Source organism: Leptodactylus fuscus, chromosome 3, assembly GCF_031893055.1.
Source record: "Leptodactylus fuscus isolate aLepFus1 chromosome 3, aLepFus1.hap2, whole genome shotgun sequence".
Lineage (NCBI taxonomy): Eukaryota > Metazoa > Chordata > Amphibia > Anura > Leptodactylidae > Leptodactylus > Leptodactylus fuscus.
Window position 1 is genome coordinate 235,031,798 of NC_134267.1, and position 20,393 is coordinate 235,052,190.

Consider the following 20,393-nt stretch of genomic DNA (forward strand, 5'->3'; position numbering starts at 1 on the left):
TAAAATCCGATTTCCGATCATTTTCCAGGCGATCCCGATCTCAATCGTGAAATTTGCTCGATTGCCGATCGGGATCCGATTCTTCCTGATTGCTGAAACCTAATTGTATATTATATATACGGTTGGGTTGAGCCGATCTTGAGATTTCAAAATCAGATTAACGATCATTTTCCAGGCGATCCCGATCGTGAAATTTGCTCGATCGCCGATCGGAATCTGATCTATCCCGATCCCGATCGCTCAACCCTACACCTCACTCAAGACAAACCAATCTAATGTAACATTCTAAATACTATAACTACTGTCCAGCAATCCATACATCAACCCAGTCTTTTATATTACAGGTTCTTGAAGGTTAATTTCCCTTCTCTCCATGTTGACTCCAATATATGCTTTAAAGGGGCCTTCCTATCTACAGGATAGGGCATAACTTGCAGATCAGTGAGGCTCTGACCGCTGAGACCCCCACAGATCAGGATAACAGGGGAGTTTAGTCCAATATTTTGAATGGATCAGTGGTTTTCATTTTGATGGGAGAGTCAAGAATAGCCAAACTCGGCTGGAGTGATGTGTGTGCTGCCTGACCACTGTATCACACCACTCCATTCAGAACAGGGGATAAACCCCCTCTTTATCCTAATTGGTGTGGGTCAGAGTTCACTGATCTGCAAGTTATTCCCTATCCTTCAGTTTGGGGTCTCGTCGTTCTTGTTTGGGACGTGTGGGTATGGGGGACATAGAGTGGGTGGGTGATGGGCCTAAAGGTCTTTGGGTGGTAGGTGGGGGAGGTTTAATAGTCTCTGGGGTCTCATCATTCTTGTCTGGTGGCAGCTGGACACGTATTGGGCAGCAATCCCTACAGTGGACTCCTCTTCTCCAAGTAGGATGTAGAGTTTCCTCTTCTCATCGATTGATTCGCACCCCCTTGCCACTGCCCACCTGAAAGTACAGTATCCAAGTAACATATCAGCAACCAAAACTAACAGCACTTATTGCTCAGGAATAGGGGGGACTAGAGAAAAAAATCCAGCTGCACCAAAGTCACTGGAATAGAGCTTGTTAAAGAATGGAAAGAACTGGAGTTTTTGGAGTTGGTGACAGGTCCTCTTTAATGATTGTTACAAGGACAGAGTGTCTACTAAATGCATATTTTATGGTTTATAGACAGAACAGGTGCAAGGAGGATTTACATAGACTGAAACTTGCTGGATGGATTTTCATATCTAACAAGAGCAAGAGGAGAGGATCACACAGTCTGAAGCTGGACTCTAAAGTCAGATCTCTTGACATCAAATATCGAAGGAGAACACAAAGATGACACTATTTTCCCTGCAGAATGTTGTCCTCGCTCTGATTTGTATCCAGTGCACTGTGGGCATCATACTCAATGGCTTCATCGTGGCTACTAATATCAACAACTGGAGAAGACTGAAGACTTTGCAGACCTGTGATAAGATCTTGGGCTGCCTGGCCACTTCCAGATGTTTGCTTCTTTTCCTTATAACATTATTGAAAGCCCTGTTTATATTTTTCCATCAGTTATTTCTAAGCCCAGTGTTTGTTTCATCAATGTTCGTGGGCATACTATTACTGAACCATGCCAATCTTTGGTTTGCTACCATCTTGTGTGTTTTCTATTGTGTGAAGATCACAAACTACAGCCATAAGTTCTTCATCTTCCTGAAGACCAGGATCTCCTCTCTAGTCCATTGGTTCATTCTTGCATCCCTGTCAATCTCTGTAACTTCCAGTCTACCATGTGGTTGGTATGTTTATCGTCTTGACCAGCAAGAGTATTCTTCTGTGTTGGTGGAAAATTCAACCTTCACCAAAGTTATGATATATCCGAACACACAAATTCAGTTCCTGATGTTCCTCATGGGTTCCCTTCCTTCTTTCCTGATTTTTTGTGTGGCGATCCTCTTGTTAATTCACTCTCTGTGGGTGCACATCAGACACATGAGTTGCAATGGGACAGATTTTGGAAGTCCAAGATTAGAGGTCCATGTCCGTGCTGTGAAAAGTATGAGCTTATTTATAATGTTACAAATCCTATATTTTGTATGTATGAATATCCGAGTATCTCCAACATACAATGTCAGCAGCACTTGGAAGACGTTGATTAATGTTATCATATGTATTCCACCGGTTCTTCATTCACTATACATCATCTTCAGCACCAAGAAACTTAGAGAGACATTTCTACAAGGCTTTGGTGTCTTTAAGGTGGACTGAAGAAGACGTGTACTTACAATATACTGTGTGGTCCGAATTCTTTGATTCGTTTTATGTGAGTTAGTTACTTAGTTATTCATGTTTGGAAAAAAAAGGAAAAATCTTAACTATTGTAATCTGTTTGCAAAATCTAATTTATCTGAAGTGTGTATGTATTCTTCTTCTTATTGAATCAGTAATACATGTGAATGCATGGGACTCTGTTATATTCTTTATTTGGGAGAAAGCAGCATTACCTCCACCTTCTACGATCCCCATAGAGATACAGTAGTTGCAGTAAAAACTGCACTTCCTGAAGTCCTGTAGGTGGACGACGGTACTCTGGATTCCATGACGCTGCACGTTCCCGGCTTTGACAATATATAGTGCCAGCTGCTGTATATGCCCCACTCCTACCCCTCTGACCTCGGGAGCAGCAGTCAATCAGGTACCTGAAGTACTTAAACTTTGTAACTTGTTGTTACAGTTCTGTGTGTATATATATATATATATATATATATATATATATATATATATATAAATATATATATAAAAAATAATAAACTTTAACTACAGAACTGCTAGTCTGCAGACACTGCAGCGAGGTCCACAGGCCCAGATGGGCGGCTGTAAGTCTGAACAGTGTGCTACCATTTAAACTGCACTGGCAGTCATGTGGCGTGGTACACAATGTGAACAAGCTGCAGCAACACCCTGCCAGTTAACCTCACAGTACAGCTGAAACAGCAAGGTGGCCAAGGGTTAACCGTCACCCCGGGTCGGCAACAAAACATGCTCCTGCAGCAGCTAGGAGTACAAAGTGTCAGGGTGGTCCTCAAGTCAGACCAATAGGTATATTGGATGGATTCCAAATTACGTCACACTCCGGAGCGTCAGTGATGCAATGACACAGAAACAAGATGAATCTGAGCTAAAGCATAAAGTTTATTGAACAAATCATCTCTTCTTATACACAAAGAAGTGGGCGTACATACAGGGTGTATTATAGAGTAATCATTAACTCGGTAGGCGTGTATGGTTGTGTCACTGAGTAATCATTAACCATTAGGATTCAGCAATTTCTATACATGAGTATTACAAGAATATCCCACCCCTAATCATGAATATTCTAACTGTTCTGACATCTGATGATGAGGTAACTCAGTGCGCATTACGTAGTGTACGTTTTAGTCATCTTACCGCGTGGCATAACAAAGTCTATTAAACATGGGTTTTTCCATTAGTCTCATCTTAAGCTATTTTAATAACCATCTTATCACTTTATTCCAGCCACTTTATTACTCTGTTTATTATGGGATGCGGCATTATGTCTGCAAATATTCTGATTAATATGGAATATGGGTCAAGCTGACCTGAAGATGCATGTTACAATCTTAAGTTATTGAAAGAATGTATACACATATAGGGAATATATATGAACATATTGATTTCCCTATCAAAAAGAAGTTTGACAGTATAAAGAGGCTATCTCAGAGACCACACCTGCTGTCAGCGCCTCAGGCTGGAACAGAGCCCACCACTCCTAGCCTGGTGTAGGGCTGCCAGTTCAGGATTTATAGGTACTAACTACAGAGGAGATAGAGGCTAAAGAAACCCCACACAGAGGCCTAGTCTGAACACCTGCCTGGATACTGGAGCCTAGCCCTGACTACTGTCGTTAGCAAACTTCAGGCAAAGTGTGAGTGCCGGGCGGGCGTCTGCTCACACTATTTAAAGGGAAGTCCCCGCCCAATAGGGGCGGTAGCCATGACCTCACCGCTCATGCTCAATAGGGAAGAAATTAGCTTGTGAGCGGCTCCAAAAAGTCTGAGCATGCTCAGTAAGCTGCAAGCTGGACTTACACTCCAGACACCTCACTACCTGAGGCCAAGGGCAAGAGTTAGATTGACCCGCAGGTGGCGCTGTGCACTGAGAGAGAACCCTGCGGGACCCAATTGTTTAGGCCACATTTTACCTCTTAGAATTAACTATATGACATACTTATCGTGACACTAATTTGTATAATTGTATGAGAGTGTCATCATTTATAAGAGGACGTTCTGATGGTTGATTGGCAGAAATTTGGCTTAAGAATCCTTGTTTTTGGGATCAGAACCAGATTTCACTAGCCCTTCCAGAAAGCCTCCATGGCCATGTTTATGTGATCTAGGTAATCATTACATCTACTTTTAAATCTCTTTTTTTTTTTTGTCATAATTAGGGTTGAGCCGATCTTGACTTTTCAGGAATCGATTTTAAAATCCCATTTCCGATCATTTTTCATTCGAACCCGATCTCGATCCCAATTCCGATCCCAATGCAAGTCAATGGGATTTTTTTATTAATCGGAGATCGGATTTTAAAAGCAATCCTATTCACTACACAGCATGGAATCTAAGAATTGAGCGCTTTAATGGTTAGAATCCACGCTGTGTAGGGAATCACTAAGTAGCCAGAGGATATTTTTTTAATCCTCTGGCTACTTAGTCCCCCTTGGTGTCTATTTACCTGCAGAGATGGCTGCTCCGGTGTTCTTCTTCACCTCGCTGCTGCTCCACGCTGCTCTTCTCGCCTCGCTGCCCCCGCCTCCCAGATTAGGAGAGTGTGGGCGGGTACTGGGAGGGGAGACGTCACGTCTCCCCGCCCTGTCCCCGCCCACACTCTCCTAAGCCACAAGCCCCGCCTTCCTAGCTCACTAACCTGGGAGGCGGCGTCAGTGAGGCGAGAAGAGCATCGTGGAGCGGCAGCGAGGCGAAGAAGAAGGAGAACACCGGGCACCGGACCAGCCATCTCTGCAGGTAAGTAGCTACTAGAGATGTTAGTTTAGTCTCCCATTAGAATGAATGGAGGCAGCCGGTGCGCAGGGGGTTAAGGCTGTGTGCCGGCTGCTTCCATTCATTCCTATGGAACTGCAGCGGAGCCTTCACACTGAGTATACACTCCACTCAGAATGAGCAGAGCGTATACTCAGTGTGAAGGCTAAGCAAAGCTTTGTGGGAAATAGTACCGATCTCGATCCCACCTAAAAAGATCGCTCAACCCTAGTCATAACCTCATTCCCAAATAAACTTTCATCTGCTTTTATCACTTGTAATAACTAGAGTTCCATAACCGGGCCTCATGTGTCTCAATCGCACCCACTATTAAGGGTACCCTAAATCACCATCACCATCACAGAGAAACCTCTACCATTACCCAGCTGTAATCCCTTCAACCACCCCGGGGTTATATGAGATTTTGGTGCCCAAGCCACTGTGATACAAGATGGAGTGTGGAACTGTTGGGCATCCTATCCACACTGCTAGCCCTGGGATGTTATATATCCAACACACAAGTATTAATGCATGTACAATATAGTTATAAAATAAATAAGTAACATGATCACCTTTTATTAGGATTATGACTTAGGCCCCACATTGCGGAAAAACTGCAAATTTTTTTGGTTGCAGATTTAATTTTTCTATATTTGTGCGGAAACAGAGAACTTGCCCAGTAATATAGATGTAAATAAAATAAAACATCTCTTTTTCACCTAAATTATCGAGAACGTTCAACTACAGGGACAAGTGACCACAGATTTTATTACCAAAGTATCAAAATACGCAGCGCTCCAATGGCAGTGGAAAAAGTGGATTTAGCCCGGCAGTGCAATGTTCCGGTTCACATATTTTATTGCTTACAAACAGAACAAGTGATGAACAGAAAACAGGGAGGATTTGCATTAATAGGAACATGTTGGTTGGAATTTCCTATGTGACAGCAGTAAGTTTAGTATAAGAACCTGAATGACACAGCCTAGAGCCAGACTACCCAGGCAGATCTTTTGCAATATCTAGGAAGAAGATACAGCTTTGGAATAATGACACTTTACCTGTATATTACTGCAGCTCTGATATATGGCGAGTGCACCGTGGGCATTTTACTCAATGGCTTCATTGTGGCTACTAATTTTAAGAACTGGAGACTACCCTGTGATAAGATCCTGAGCTGTCTGGCCACTTCCAGATGTTTGTTTCTCTTCTATATGATGTTGCTTAATGTTTTCTTTGTCTTTTCCCCTCAGTTATATCGAATTCCAGTTTTTCGTTCATCCGTGTTGATGTGCACAATGTTACTGAGTCACACCAACTTTTGGCTTACTACCACCTTGTGTGTTTTCTATTGTGTGAAGATTACAAACTACAGCCATAAGTTCTTCACCTTCCTGAAGACCAGGATCTCCTCTCTAGTCCATTGGTTCATTCTTGCATCTCTGCTAGTTTCTGTAGCTTCCAGTCTACCATGTGTTTGGATTGCTGATGATGGTGGCCAGCAAAATTTTACCTCTAGTGCAGCTGAAAATACGACCTTCGGCAAAGTAATGTCCAAAAAGGAAACCTACAATAGGCTCATCATGTTCCTCGTGGGTTCCTTTCCTCCTCTCCTGATTTTTTGTGTAGCGATCATCTTGTTAATTCACTCTCTGTGGGTGCACATCAGACACATGGGGACCGGTTTTGGAAGTCCAAACTTAGAGGTTCACTTTGGTGCGGTGAAAAGTATGAGCTTATTTTTGGTGTTGCATGTTGTATACTTTGTATGTATGAGTGTCCGACAATCTCCGACAAATAATACGTCTTGGATATCAGTTTCTTCCATGGTAGCCTGTATTCCACCACTTCTTCATTCTCTGTACATCATCATCAGCACCAGGAAACTGAAGGAGGAACTTCTAAAATGGTTTTGTGGCCAATAACATGGACTGAAGAAGACATCTGTTTTAGTGTACTATGTGTGGTATTGTAATGTGTGTTAGATATTAGACAGCTTCATATTGTGAAGGGAGAATAAGGCAGAATTATATTGTAAGTGAGGGATCTAAAAGGGACATTATAACATGTGGTGGGCATTATAATGTTCTGGAACTTTATTTTCTAACAGAGCCTCCAATACAGGTGTGAAGTTTGCTTAATTTGCCAGAAATGCTGTCTGACAGCTCAGTTTGTGTCTATCTCATCTCTGTTCTCCTGATTTCTTTGATATTGGTCTGACATCCCACCCTCTCTCCGATCAGATGTTCCAATTATGGTGTATGAATCCAGCTGTATGGGAGCTGAGCTGGGATAGTGTTGGTACAGAACTGGGCTAATAGCAAGAACCAGTACTAGATACTTAGATTGAAATGTTAAATGTAGCGTCGTGTGTTCAACACCAACTCCAACCCCACAATGGTTTTCACCAGAGCCCCAGATGGTGGGGATGCACTTGGCTCCACTGAAGGGCAGAGCGGTATGGGTCAGGAAACACCAAAAACAGAGCACACCGCAAATTACAGTAAACCAGACACAGAGATCTCTGACCAGTAGATGTTTTTAGGTAGCAGTGTAGGTCCTAGGAGCCAGAAGGCTGTGGTGGGTGGTCAGAAGATGGTAGCAGACAGTAAAGCATGGTTCAGGGTCTGGTTCAGGGTCGTCACCAAAAGGAAAACATAGTACAGTGGGTAATCCAGTGGGAATGTCAGGCAGGCCGAGTCGGTAACAGGAATGGTCAATCAGTACCAAAAGGGGAATTCAGGAAGCGGAGGTCTACAGGGAAGCCAAGGTCATAAACAGGAGCAGTACAAAATCAGGAAGCAAAAGCAAGGTCAGAGGTCAAGGTAAGGAGGACAGAAACACAGGTAACCAGAACACAGTAATACGCCTACTATCAGCACACTAGTTCAAATGAATAGCCAGCAACGGGCTGGAGCCAGAGCCCACCTTAAATAGGCTCCGGCCCGCCACTAGGCCAAAAACTGGAGGTTCCCCCATCAGGCTCAGGAGGCGGCTGGCAACTCCTGCACAATGATGTGGAGGTTCCGGTTTGCCTCCTGAGACCCGGAAGAGAGGGACCCAGGAGGGCAGAAGGAGGACGACCAGCAGCCTCCACATGGCACCACGGAGGCTCCAGCCCTGCTCCTGACAAGTATTTGCATCCGGCTCTATATAATATTCTGATAGTTGCAGTGGCTTGGTGTTAGACCTCCACAAATCTCAAATTACTAAGAGGATAGACCATTAATTTGAATTTTGGACAACCCTTTTAAAGAAGTGTTTATGACCTACAAATCAAGTCAAGAGAAGGATTTCTTTCTAGATCAGGGGTGCCCAATACGTCAATCGGGATCTACCAGTCGATCGCAAAGGACATATGGGTCGATTGCGGAATGCAGCCAGGGATCCCTGGTGTCTGCTTGTTCACAGTGCAGGCTGAGAGTCGCCTCTCAGCCTGCGCTGTGAACAAGCATTCTGGACACTTGCAGGCTGGGCAGCAGCAGCTCCGGAGGATGACGCGCTCCCCGCTCTTAGGGATGGAGGGAGCCGGGGTGCTGCTTCTTCACAGTGCTGGCTGAGAGTCATCTCCAGACACTGGCAGGTAGGGCTGCCACAGCCCCAGCCTGCCAGTGTCCAGAGATAACTCTCAGCCTGCTCTGTGAAGAAGCAGACACCGGGGATCCCTGGGCGGCTCTCATGCTCCGTCCGACCCCGCCCACATGCCCGGACCCGCCCACATACACACCCCGCCACACCCACAGGCCCGCCAGGGCCACATGTTGAAGAAGTGTGAGCACCCCTGTTCTAGATGTATTGTAGTAGTCTGCACTATATGTGAAAGCAGACATAGACGGCAGAAGACCAATGGAGCAAATGGACCAAAGTTCAAGTGAATGGGAGTCGAGTTGTAGTAACCCAACTCAGCTGCCACATAGTGTATAGAGCTGTATACTTCTGGCTCTGTACATTGTAGCTTCCAGGCCCACCAATACTACTGTCAGCTGGAACCAGATGTAATATTAATGATATACGCTAAGATTAGTTCTTATATGGTTTACTGTGTGCAGTGCTAATATCTTGTTGTTAACTATTGATTTCTTATGTCTTCCTGGTACATACAATGTATACAAACGCTGAATAAAAAAAATTGATTTAGTATGTATGATTTGTGTATTCTTTTTAATTTACTTTCTTTGACATCTACATAGTCACCATTTATGGTCCAGGGGATTGACTTCAACACATTATAGTCATTGGAAGTCTTTCATGTCATAAAAACCAAAAATCTGGACATTCAGGTGGTAAAAAAGTTATCAAATCTAATAGTTTGCTCAGACATTGTATCATACAGTGATAAGTGTTTGCTGAAGACCTGACAGTGAATGGTTAGAGTTACGGTAGAAGCTATGACTATGGGTTAATGAGTGGTACAGGCAGCCTGTTTAAAAGTACACCATATGGTGATACATCGGGTGTCCGGGGAAGTTTAAGACAGGGTCTCAACTCTTCCGGACGTACCATTCCTGAGATACAGTGTTCCCATAACAATGACCTACATTAGACAATACAAACCTGCAAGTCTTTCACTCATATTCCAAATGTGATACACACGGTCACTCCACATGCACACACCATTACTCCAGGTGTATTCAACACTGATATCCAGCACTGAGATACACACATCAGAGGATTAGATACACAGCTCACCAAACACCAACACATCAGAGGATTAGATACACAGCTCAGAACACAATATCACACATCAGAGGATTAGATGCACAGCTCAGCACACACCAACACACAGATGATTAGATACACAGCTCACAAAACACCAACATATCAGAGGATTAGATACATAGCTCAGAACACAGTATCACACATCAGTGAATTAGATACACAGCTCAGAACACATCAACACACAGAGGATTAGATACACAGCTCAGCACACACCAACACATCAGAGGATTAGATGCACAACTCAGAATACAGTATCACACATCAGAAGATTAGATACACAGCTCAGCACACACCAAAAGACATCAGAGGATTAGATACACAGCTCAGCACACATCAACAGACATCAGAGGATTAGATACACAGCTCAGCACACACCAACAGACATCAAAAGATTAGATACACAGCTCAGAAAACACAAATACACATCAGAGGAATAGATACACAGCTCAGCACACACTAACACACATAGGAGGACTAGATACATAGCTCAGCACACAGTATCATGCAGGCTTCCATAACAAACCAGCCATTTCTCTTCACTGCTGTAAGTCAGCTTTAAAGCGGCAGGGCGCTGTAGATGAAACTTTAAACAAGGTCACATGCACACAACTTTACTCCAGGTATTCATAACAAATGATTGCAGGTTTTTCACTAATACTCAAACTGAGATACACATGATCACATGACGCTTGTAACAGCAAGCTGCCAGCTCTCCTGACTAGCAGGGATGATCCTGTGGCAAATCAATGCTGGTTCTGCAGCAGGCTTGTCCTTGCTAGTCAGGAGAGCTGGCAGCTTGCTGTTACGAGGGAGCTGTCTTTTTATCCGTGCGCTTTAACTGTACAGCGCTCCTCCTAAACACTCTCCTCCTGCTACTCATGGACTTGGTGACTCTCCTTTAGTCGAATAGTGGTTTCCCAGAGGCTCTACTTGAAACAAATATCGAACCTTGAATATTTCACTACTTGCTCATCTCTAGTGACAACACCACCTTCCTTCCTGGATACCATCTGAAACATTACAGTACATTCTGAACAATAAGTGGACCCAAAATCTAAGCCATGAGGAGCAAAGAACTGCCTGTAGAGCTCAATGACAGGATTGTGGGGAAGAAGACATCAGGAGAAAGGTACATTTTTTTTTTTTTTTCTGCACTGAAAGTTCCTAAAAGGTACAGTATCCTTCATAAATCCTAAATGGGAGAAGTATAGAATCTGTGGGTAGTATAGTTGTATCCCTATCAAGTATCTCACATAATGCTGTAGTACCCATAACTATTGCTATCAAGAATACACTGTAAGGAGTGGGTAGGCGGCCCCAGTTTGTACCAGGGACCACAAGACTTCAGTTATGCCACTGCTAGGGACATACAGTTAGATCCAAAAATATTTGAATAGAGACAACATTTTTCAAAATTTGGTTTCAGCTTTAATTCATTGGGTTGAACAAAATGTTTGCATAAAAATGTGAGGAACTAAAGCCTGTAAATAAACACAATCCCTTCATTTCAGGAGCTCAAAAGCAATTCCACAGTTTAAATAATTGGAAATAAAATGTTAATTTGTAATACTTCGTTGAAAACCCTTTGTTAGTAATTAGAGATGAGCGAGTAGTACTCGATCGAGTAGGTATTCGATCGAATACTTCGGTATTTGAAATACTCGTACTCGATCGAGTACTACTCACTATCCGAATGTAAAAGTTCGATGCAGAACCAGCATTGATTGGCCGAATGCTATACAGTCGGCCAATCAACGCTGGTTCTTCTCCTACCTTTAGAAGTCTTCTCCGTGCAGCGTTCCCGCGGCGTCTTCCAGCTCTGAATTCACTCTTCCAGGCATCGGGCCTGGGCAGAGCCGACTGCGCATGTCCACTTGTAGTGCAGACATGCGCAGTCGGCTCTGCCCAGTCCTGATGCCTGGAAGAGTGAATTCACAGCTGGAAGATGCCGCGGGGACGCTGCAAGGAGAAGACTGCTCGGAGGATCCAGCCCGACCCTCACTCGTGGACTTGGTAAGTATAATTTGATTGAATGTTGCCTACCCCTGAAACGAGCATTTTCCCCCCATAGACTATAATAGGGTTCGATATTCGATTCGAGTAGTCGAATATTGAGGGGCTACTCGAAACGAATATCAAACCTCGGACATTTTACTGTTCGCTCATCTCTATTAGTAATGACTGCCTGAAGTTTTGAGCTCATGGACATCACCAGACGCCGCTGGGTTTCCTCCTTGTTAATGATCGGCCTTTACTGCACCGGTCAGTTGCTGTTTATTGGTGGCCTGTCTGACGTGAAATTCTCCATTGGGATGAGATCAGGCGACTGACTTGACCATTCAAGAATATTCCACTTCATTGTTTTAATAAACTCTTGGGTTTCTTTGACCTTATGTTTTGGGTCATTGTCCATCTGTATTACGTATCAGTTTGGCTGGATTTCAGCACACAGTATGTCTCTGAATACCTCAGAATTAGGGTTGAGCTGATCTTGAGATTTCAGGATCGATTTCAAAATCCGATCTCCGATCATTTTCCAGCCGATCCCGATCGTGAAATTTTCTCGATCGCCGATTGGCTTCCGATCTTTTCCGATCCCGATCCTTAACCCTAGTCAATGCGAAAAGTCACTTGAGGTTTGAGCCGATCTTGAAAAAATCTCCGACCTCGATCCCATTGGAAAAGATCGGGTTGGAATTCCGATCGCGATCATGAAATTTACTCGATCGCCGATCAGAATTCGATCTTTTCCGATCCCGATTGCTCAACCCTATTCAGAATTCATCCGGTGCTTCTGTCCTTTGTCACATCATCCATAAACACTAATGACTCAGAGCCACTGGCAGCCATGTATGCCCATGCCATCACACTGCAGCCTCCGCCATGTTTTACAGATAATGTGCCATGCTTTGGATCATCAGCTGTACCGCGCCTTCACCAATACTTTTTCCTTTCCATCATTCTGGTAAAGGATGATCTTGGTTCCATCTGTTCAAAGAATGTTCTGCTAGAACTTCACTTGGTTGGCCGTTGTGAAGGGATTTCTCTTCACGATGGAAATTATTCTGCCATCATCCACCACTGTTGTCTTCTGTGGGCCAGGTCCAGGTCTTTTTGTATTGATGAGTTCATCAGTGCATTCTTTCTTTCTCCAGATGTACAAAGTATATTAAGGATTGCTTATTTGACCTGCATGGAGAGCTCCTTTTACTGCATGTTTTCTTCATGGCAAAATCTTCCAAATGCAAGCACCACATCTGAGATCAACTGCACGCCTTTTATCTGCTTAGCTGAGAATGACACAAGGAAGGAATTGTCCAAACCTGCCCAAGAAACAGGATTTGAGTCAATTGTCCAATGAGTTTTGGTCCCTTTAAAAACAGGGTGGCTCATGTTAAGGAGCTGAAATTCCTAAACCCTTTATCCAATTTTAACATGGATACCTTCAAATGAAAGCTGAAAGTCTGGAATTTATGTCCATGTCCATTATATAACTATAACTTGAATATTTTTCAGTAAACCGGTAAAAAAACCTAAATTTGTGTCAGTGTCCAAATACATATAGGCCTTAGGCTGCCTTCACACGGAGTTTACGCTCCGTGTATTCTGTACATTTTATACGTGTAAAAATACACGTGCAAAATGTAGTTAGCCATTGAGTTCAATGGCATGTTCGTATAACACGCGTCTTTTTGTGCGCGTCTTCGATCAAATACCTATTCGATCGAACGTCGTTTGCTCATCTCTAGTTGTTACATTACTTCCTATGATCTCCAATGATTTGTGGACAATACTTTTCTTGCTTGTACTGAACCATATGACAGTACGACTTGAACTCATCCGAGTGCTGGGTGTATGGCCATGTGCTAACTACTACAACTGTGGGTTCCTGCTAATAAGGGTTCCTTTATAGGGGTTATATAATACAAATGGTAGAACCGTTCTCATACATATTGACTGAGGCCAGACTGAATGTGGGTATGGCTGGTGGTGGACAGCACTATGTAGGAGTTTAGCCAGCGCCGCACCTCCCATGAGGTGACCTGAAGCGACCGCTTCAGGCGGCGCTATGCCAGGGCCCCAGGGAGGGCGGCATTTTTTCTTACCTAAGCCAGTCCAGGACAAGCTGTCCTGGACTGGCTTAGCACGGAGCGGTGGATTGGGGAGGCCACTGGAGCAGCGCTGCTCCAGCAGCCTCCCCTCACGCTCAGGCAGAGAGCAGGTCTTCTCCGTGCCTGCTCTCTGCCTGCAAACGGGGTGCTAAGCCCGCCCCCTTCACTCCGCCGTGCCCCCTCCTTTCGGCTTTCCGTCGTTCGCTTCGGGCGGCGAAAGGGGTAGGTTCACCCCTGAGTTTAGCAACATATAAGAATAAGTTAGAAGATTCATCTGTCAAAGGATTGCTTTTATTGGTGTAATAGAAACACTATACATACTTCGATTAAAATATACTTACCAAGTCCAAGAGTGAGGGTCGGGCTGGATCCTCCGTGCAGCTTCCCCGCAGCGTCTTCCGGCTCTTCATTCACTCTGCCGGGCATCGGGCCTGGGCAGAGCTGACTGCGCATGCCCACACTACAAGCGTACATGCACAGTCAGCTCTGTCCAGGCCCAATGCCTGGCAGAGTGAATTCAGTGCCGGAAGACGCCGCGGGGAAGCTGCACGGAGAAGACTTCTAAAGGTAGGAGAAGAACCAGCGTTGATTGGCCGACTGTATAGCATTCGGCCAATCAATGCTGGTTCTGCATCAAACTTTTACATTCGAACAGCAAGTGGTACTCGATCGAGTACGAGTATTTCGAATACCCTAGTATTCCATCGAATACCTACTCAATCGAGTAATACTCGCTCATCTCTAATTATTATCATTGGCACGGTCAATGAATTTGACACAAATTGCTCTAATCATAGAGTGACACCTGAGTATAACACTAAGCTTATTGTCAATAATTGGAATCTCATGCCAGATATCTGTCCTTATTCATCACACACACGTGATCATGAAAAGTTGTACTTATACACTCCCTTCGAGCTCACCTGTCACACTAGGATTAGGGTTGAGGGATCGGGATCAGGAAAGATCGGATCCCAACCGGCGATTGAGCAAATTTCGCAATCGCGATCGGGATCGGCTGGAAATTGATCGGAAATCGGATTTTAAAATCGATCCTGAAATCTCAAGATCGTCTCAACCCTAACTAGGATACACAGGGGTGTATAGCATTTTTACTGACCTAAGCCAGTCCAGGACAAGATGTTCTGGACTGGCTTAGCGTCACTGTCTCGGCAGCCCAACACGGGAAGTGAGCGGTGGATTGGGGAGGCCCTGTGGACGCAGTGCATACCCACATATTAGCAGCGCTGCTCCAGCAGCCGCAGAGAGCAGGTCCTCTCCCTGCCTACTCTATGCCTGCTAATGCCGCCCCCTCCGCTCCGCCCCCTCCTCCCCACACGCTGGGTGACATGGCCACGTAATCAGGCCTGCTCCCGACATGTGCCTGTGTCCTACGCGCGGGGGTGGGGTGGGTGGGTGGTTGATCGGAAGACCGGACAGAGGACCGGACCAAGAAGAACAGGGAGCTGCAGGTGAGCAGACACTGGTGGGGGGGAGGAGGTTAACCACTACACATCATGGGTCCAAAAATTGAAACACTTTTTAGACTAATTGCTGTGTAGTCAGGGATGAACCTAGCCTTTTTGCCACGTGGGGGCGGGGATTGGGGGGGGTGGCGGGTGGTGGTTGGGATTGGGGGGGCGGCGGCTTTCTGTCGTCCGCCTCAGGCAACAAACAGGCTAGGTTCACCCCTGCTTACAAGGAAGGTAAAATACAAAGGACTAACAAAGAACAGTTCTGTTTAAGCCTGGCCATTGGAGCTTGGCATAAGAAATTGACACACTCACTAAGTTGTTTCCCCAAATATTTTGACCAAGAGGTTACACATCCCCTCACATTTATGGACCCTAAGGTCTCCTCACTTCCTGTGCCCTCCCACCTATGACGTCATAATGCTTCATTTCTCCTAGAGCTTCGATCAGCAGTGATCCCACATGGCCTGCAGCTGCAATGTCTGCTATGATAAGCACGTCTGATTTTCTAATTAGATTACCTCAATTCAATTAGCACCAGGGACTGAGAAGCAAATTTTAAATTACCATACAAAATACACAGGAACTGCACTGATACATTGAGACAAAATCCTCTAAGACGATAAATACAACAGTTAAACATAACCGGACACATCAATTGCGTAGCATAATATATCCGTATTTCATCACATTACCATACAAGATTACATAGCTGGAGCAGCCAGTAGTTAAAGGGGTTTCCCATCTCCCTGTATCAGCAGCTTCTTCTTACTATCTACATATTAATACCAAATGTTACTTTTCTTTGGATCTTCCCGACACTTCCTACTATTTCTGGTTTGATTGCATTTTTATTATCACTTATTGTTATCCCTTATCCCCATTTTCCCTTCCGTCCTCTCCAATTTCTATGCATCTTCCCTCCCCCTATCTGTGTCCCCTTCCTCCACTGTTACATGCATACAAGACTTGTCTTTGCTGGGTATTGTGTGACTGAATGGAGTCAGTGCTAGAAATTAAATATGTCTGTAGACATCGGCTGCTGGCTCCCCTTCGCTGAGCTATGATCAGGCCTCAAAACCCTGACCAAAAAGATGGCTCCCATTGAAATCAATGGGAGCTGCTCAGGTCTTTTTTCCGGGAGCCGTTTCTTCCGGCTCTCGGAAAAAAAGAAGCGAGATGCTCATTCATTAGCAAGGCGACTCGGCCTGAAGACAATCCCTCTTCTGGACTAGGCCCACCCACAGAGTGCGTGGCTGGATGCCAATGCAGTGCACCAGCTTTCAGTCACAGCTACCTGTTTTTTTTTTCTTTTAATGTAGATTGTGAACCCCACATAGAGCTCACAATGTACATTTTTCCCCCCTATCAGTATGTCTTTTTGGAATATGGGATAGAAATCCATGCAAACATGGGGAGAACATACAGATGATTTTTTTTGCCCTTGGCGGGATTTGAACACCAGGACTCCAGCACTGCAAGGCTACAGTGCTAACCACTGAGCCACCGTTTGGCCCCTCTTTTTCCCTGTGAAACATGAACGGTACAAAAATATAAAAAAGCAAACATAATTTTATTTTTTCCATATTTGTGCTGAAAGAGATAAATTGCCCAGTAATGTAGATGTAGATGGAATAATACATCTCTTTTTCACCTTAGCTATTGAGAACTTTCTACTACAGGGACAAGTGACCACAGATTTTATTACCAAAGTATCAAAATAGGCAGCGCTCCAATGGCAGTGGAAAAAGTGGATTTAGCCCGGCAGTGCAATGTTCCGGTTCACATATTTTATTACTTACAAACAGAACAGGCGATGAACAGAAAACAGGGAGGATTTGCATTAATAGGAACATGATAGTCGGATTTTCATATGTAACAGCAGTAAGTTTAGTATAAGAACCTGAATGTCCCGAGCAGAGCGCACAGCCTAGAGCCAGACTACCGAGGGAGATCTTTACTTATATCTAAGAAGATACAGCTCTGGAATAATGACACTATTCCTATACCTTACTGCAGCTCTGATTTATGCCCAGTGCACTGTGGGCATACTACTCAATGGCTTCATTGTGGCTACTAATTTTAAGAACTGGAGACAACTGAAGATTCTCCAACCCTGTGATAAGATCCTGAGCTGTCTGGCCACTTCCCGATGTTTGATTCTTTTCTGTATGATGTCATTCAATATTATCTTTGTCTTCTTCCATCAATTATTTGTAAACCCAGTTTTTATTTCATCTGCCTGGGTGTTCACAATGTTACTGAGTCACACCAACTTTTGGTTTGCTACCATCTTGTGTGTTTTCTATTGTGTGAAGATCACAAACTACAGCCATACGTTCTTCATCTTCCTGAAGACCAGGATCTCCTCTCTAGTCCATTGGTCCATTCTTGCTTCTCTGGTCATCTCTGTAGCTTGCAGTCTACCATATGGATGGTTTGCTAATGATGGTGCCCAGTATGGTTTCATCTCTGGTCCAGCTGAAAATACGACCTTCGGCAAAGTAATGATCACAAGGGAAACACACACTAGGCTCATCATGTTCATAGTGGGTTCCGTTCCTCCTTTCCTGATTTTTTGTGTAGCGATCACCTTGTTAATTCACTCTCTGTGGGTGCACATCAGGCACATGAGAGGTGGTGGGACTGGTTTTCGAAGCCCAAACTTAGAGGTTCACTTTGGTGCGGTGAAAAGCATGAGCCTATTTTTGGTGTTGCATGTTGTATACTTTGTATGTATGAGTGTCCGACAATCTCCGACAAATGGTGGCTCTTGGAGAATAGTTTTTTCCGTTATAGCCTGTATTCCACCGCTTCTTCATTCTCTGTACATCATCGTCAGCACCAGGAAACTGAAGGAGGAACTTCTAAAGTGGATTTGTTGTCAATAACATGGACTGAAGAAGACATCTGTTTTAGTGTACTATGTGTGGTATTGTAATGTGTGTTAGACATTTGACATCTTTATATTGTGATGGGAGAATAATGGGGAATTATACTGTAAGTGAGGGATCTAAAAGGGACCTTAGAACATGTGGTGGGCATTATACTGGGAACTCCGTAACTTCTCTCCTTGATGGAACATCTTTCCTTGGAATCCTGGGTAGGGTTCTGCTCCTTAGTCACTAGACACAGTCCCAGCTATACATCCCCTTTTCATGATTAGGTTACAGGTTTGAGTCCTATAACCCCAAAATGATCAGCTGGTAGGGTTGAGCGATCATGTTCGGAAAAGATCGGATTCCGATAGGCGATCGAGAAAATTTCACGATCACGATCGGAATTCCGAACACGATCTTTTTATGTGGGATCGAGAACGGTGATCTTTTCCCACAATACTTTGCTTAGCCTTCACACTGAGTATACGCTGTATACTCAGTGTGAAGGCTCTGCTGCAGTTCCATAGTAATGAATGGAAGCAGCCGGCACACAGACTTACTCCCCTGCATGCCGGCTGCCTCCATTCATTCGAATGGAAGGCTAAACTAAACATCTGTAGCAGCTACTTACCTCTAGAGATGGCTGCTCCAGTGCCCTCCTTCTTCATTGCCTCGCTGCCCCGCCTCCCAGGTTAGTGTTTAAAGCGCAAGGTAGGCGGGGCTTGTGGCTTAGGAGAGTGTGGGCGGGTACAGGGTGGGGAGACGTGACGTCTCCCCTCCAAGTACCCGCCCACACTCTCCTAACCCGCCCACACTCTCCTAACCTGGCAGGTAGGGGGCAGGGAGCAGCATGGAGCAGCAGTGAGGCAAAGAAGAAGGAAGGCACCGGAAACCGGACCAGCCATCTCTGGAGGTAAGTGGACACCAGGGGGGACTAAGTAGCCAGAGGATTAAAAAATAATCCTCTGGCTACTTTAGTGATTCACTACACAGCATGGATTCTAACAATTGTTAGATTCTAGAGATGAGCGAACACTGTTCGGAACAGCCGTTCCGAACAGCATGCTCCCATAGAAATGAATGGACAAAGCTGGCACGCGGGGGGTTAAGCGACCGGGCACCGGCAAAGTGTACGTGCCAGCTGCTTCCATTCATTTCTATGGGAGCAAGCTGTTCGGAACGGCTGATCCGAACAGTGTTCGCTCATCTCTATTAGATTCCATGCTGTATAGTGAATAGGATTGCTTTTAAAATTTGATCTCCGATTAATAAAAAAATACCATTGACTTGCATTGGAATCGGAATTGGGATCGAGATCTGGTTCGAATGAAAAATGAAAACCCTATCAGCTGGTATTGCCAGAGACTCCATCACAGGCGTGAGTTTAGCTTAATCTGTCTGGCAGCTCAGTCTGTATCTCTTATCTCTGTTCTCCTTAAGGCTCATTAGCATTAATTTAACCTGAAATCTTATAAAACATAAGAAATATGCAAATCTATTCTCCAGGATGTAATTAGGAGAACAGTGCACTCTGTATGCTGCCCTCTAGAGGGCAGACCCCTTAACATCAGTTAATAAGCCTACTAACATGATGCGGGGTTTATTGTCAAATTAGTATTTCTATTCCAAAAGGAACAGATTCCCAGCTATGGACAGCAATGGTTTGGTCTTTTGGACCTCCTCAGCATAGTGCAGGGATACTAATTTGGCAGAGTGAGAGACTATAGACCAGGTTCAGGGGATAATTCAACAATGGGATTATCCATGTTATTAAAGTAGACTATCTGAATGACTTGATGATCGATGGGGTCTGATATCCTACCCGCTCTCCGATCAGCTGTTCTAATCATAGTATATGAAGCCAGAAGCAGATGTATGAGATGCAGGGGATGGGTGTTAGACCCCCTCAAATTATTGATAGAATTGATCATTAATGTTGGGTTTTGGACAATCCTTTTAAGTAAGTGTTCATGAGCTACAAACCAATTTATCAGAAGGTTTTCTTTCTGGATGTGTTGTAGTAGTCAGCACTGTATGTGAAAGCAGACGTAGACGGCAGAAGACCAATGGAGCAAAATTCAAGTGAATGGGATTTGAGTTGTAGTAACCCAACTCAGCTGCCACATGGTGTATGGAGCTGTATACTTCTGGCTCAGTACACTGTAGCTTCCAGGGCTGGCTATACTA

General features: G+C 44.4%; 3 protein-coding genes across 3 annotated transcripts; all 3 read left to right on the top strand.

The window, feature by feature from the left end:
- The first annotated feature begins 1,314 nt into the window (after nt 1-1,314).
- LOC142198608 (taste receptor type 2 member 40-like) lies at nt 1,315-2,235 on the top strand. Its single transcript, XM_075269636.1, has one exon. It carries the CDS (start codon nt 1,315-1,317, stop codon nt 2,233-2,235), a length of 921 nt encoding a protein of 306 aa, XP_075125737.1.
- Nucleotides 2,236-6,073: 3,838 nt separating this feature from the next.
- LOC142198609 (taste receptor type 2 member 40-like) lies at nt 6,074-6,949 on the top strand. Its single transcript, XM_075269637.1, has one exon. The coding sequence runs from the start codon at nt 6,074-6,076 to the stop codon at nt 6,947-6,949; it is 876 nt and encodes a 291-aa protein (XP_075125738.1).
- A 10,369-nt stretch (nt 6,950-17,318) lies between these two features.
- Nucleotides 17,319-18,218, top strand: LOC142198610 (taste receptor type 2 member 40-like). The gene has a single exon (XM_075269640.1). It carries the CDS (start codon nt 17,319-17,321, stop codon nt 18,216-18,218), a length of 900 nt encoding a protein of 299 aa, XP_075125741.1.
- Nucleotides 18,219-20,393: the final 2,175 nt, after the last annotated feature.

What these genes read in the sequence shown, in the direction of transcription:
- LOC142198608 (XM_075269636.1), top strand. Translation starts at nt 1,315, where the DNA reads ATGACACTATTTTCCCTGCAGAATGTTGTCCTCGCTCTGATTTGTATC.
- LOC142198609 (XM_075269637.1), top strand. Translation starts at nt 6,074, where the DNA reads ATGACACTTTACCTGTATATTACTGCAGCTCTGATATATGGCGAGTGC.
- LOC142198610 (XM_075269640.1), top strand. Translation starts at nt 17,319, where the DNA reads ATGACACTATTCCTATACCTTACTGCAGCTCTGATTTATGCCCAGTGC.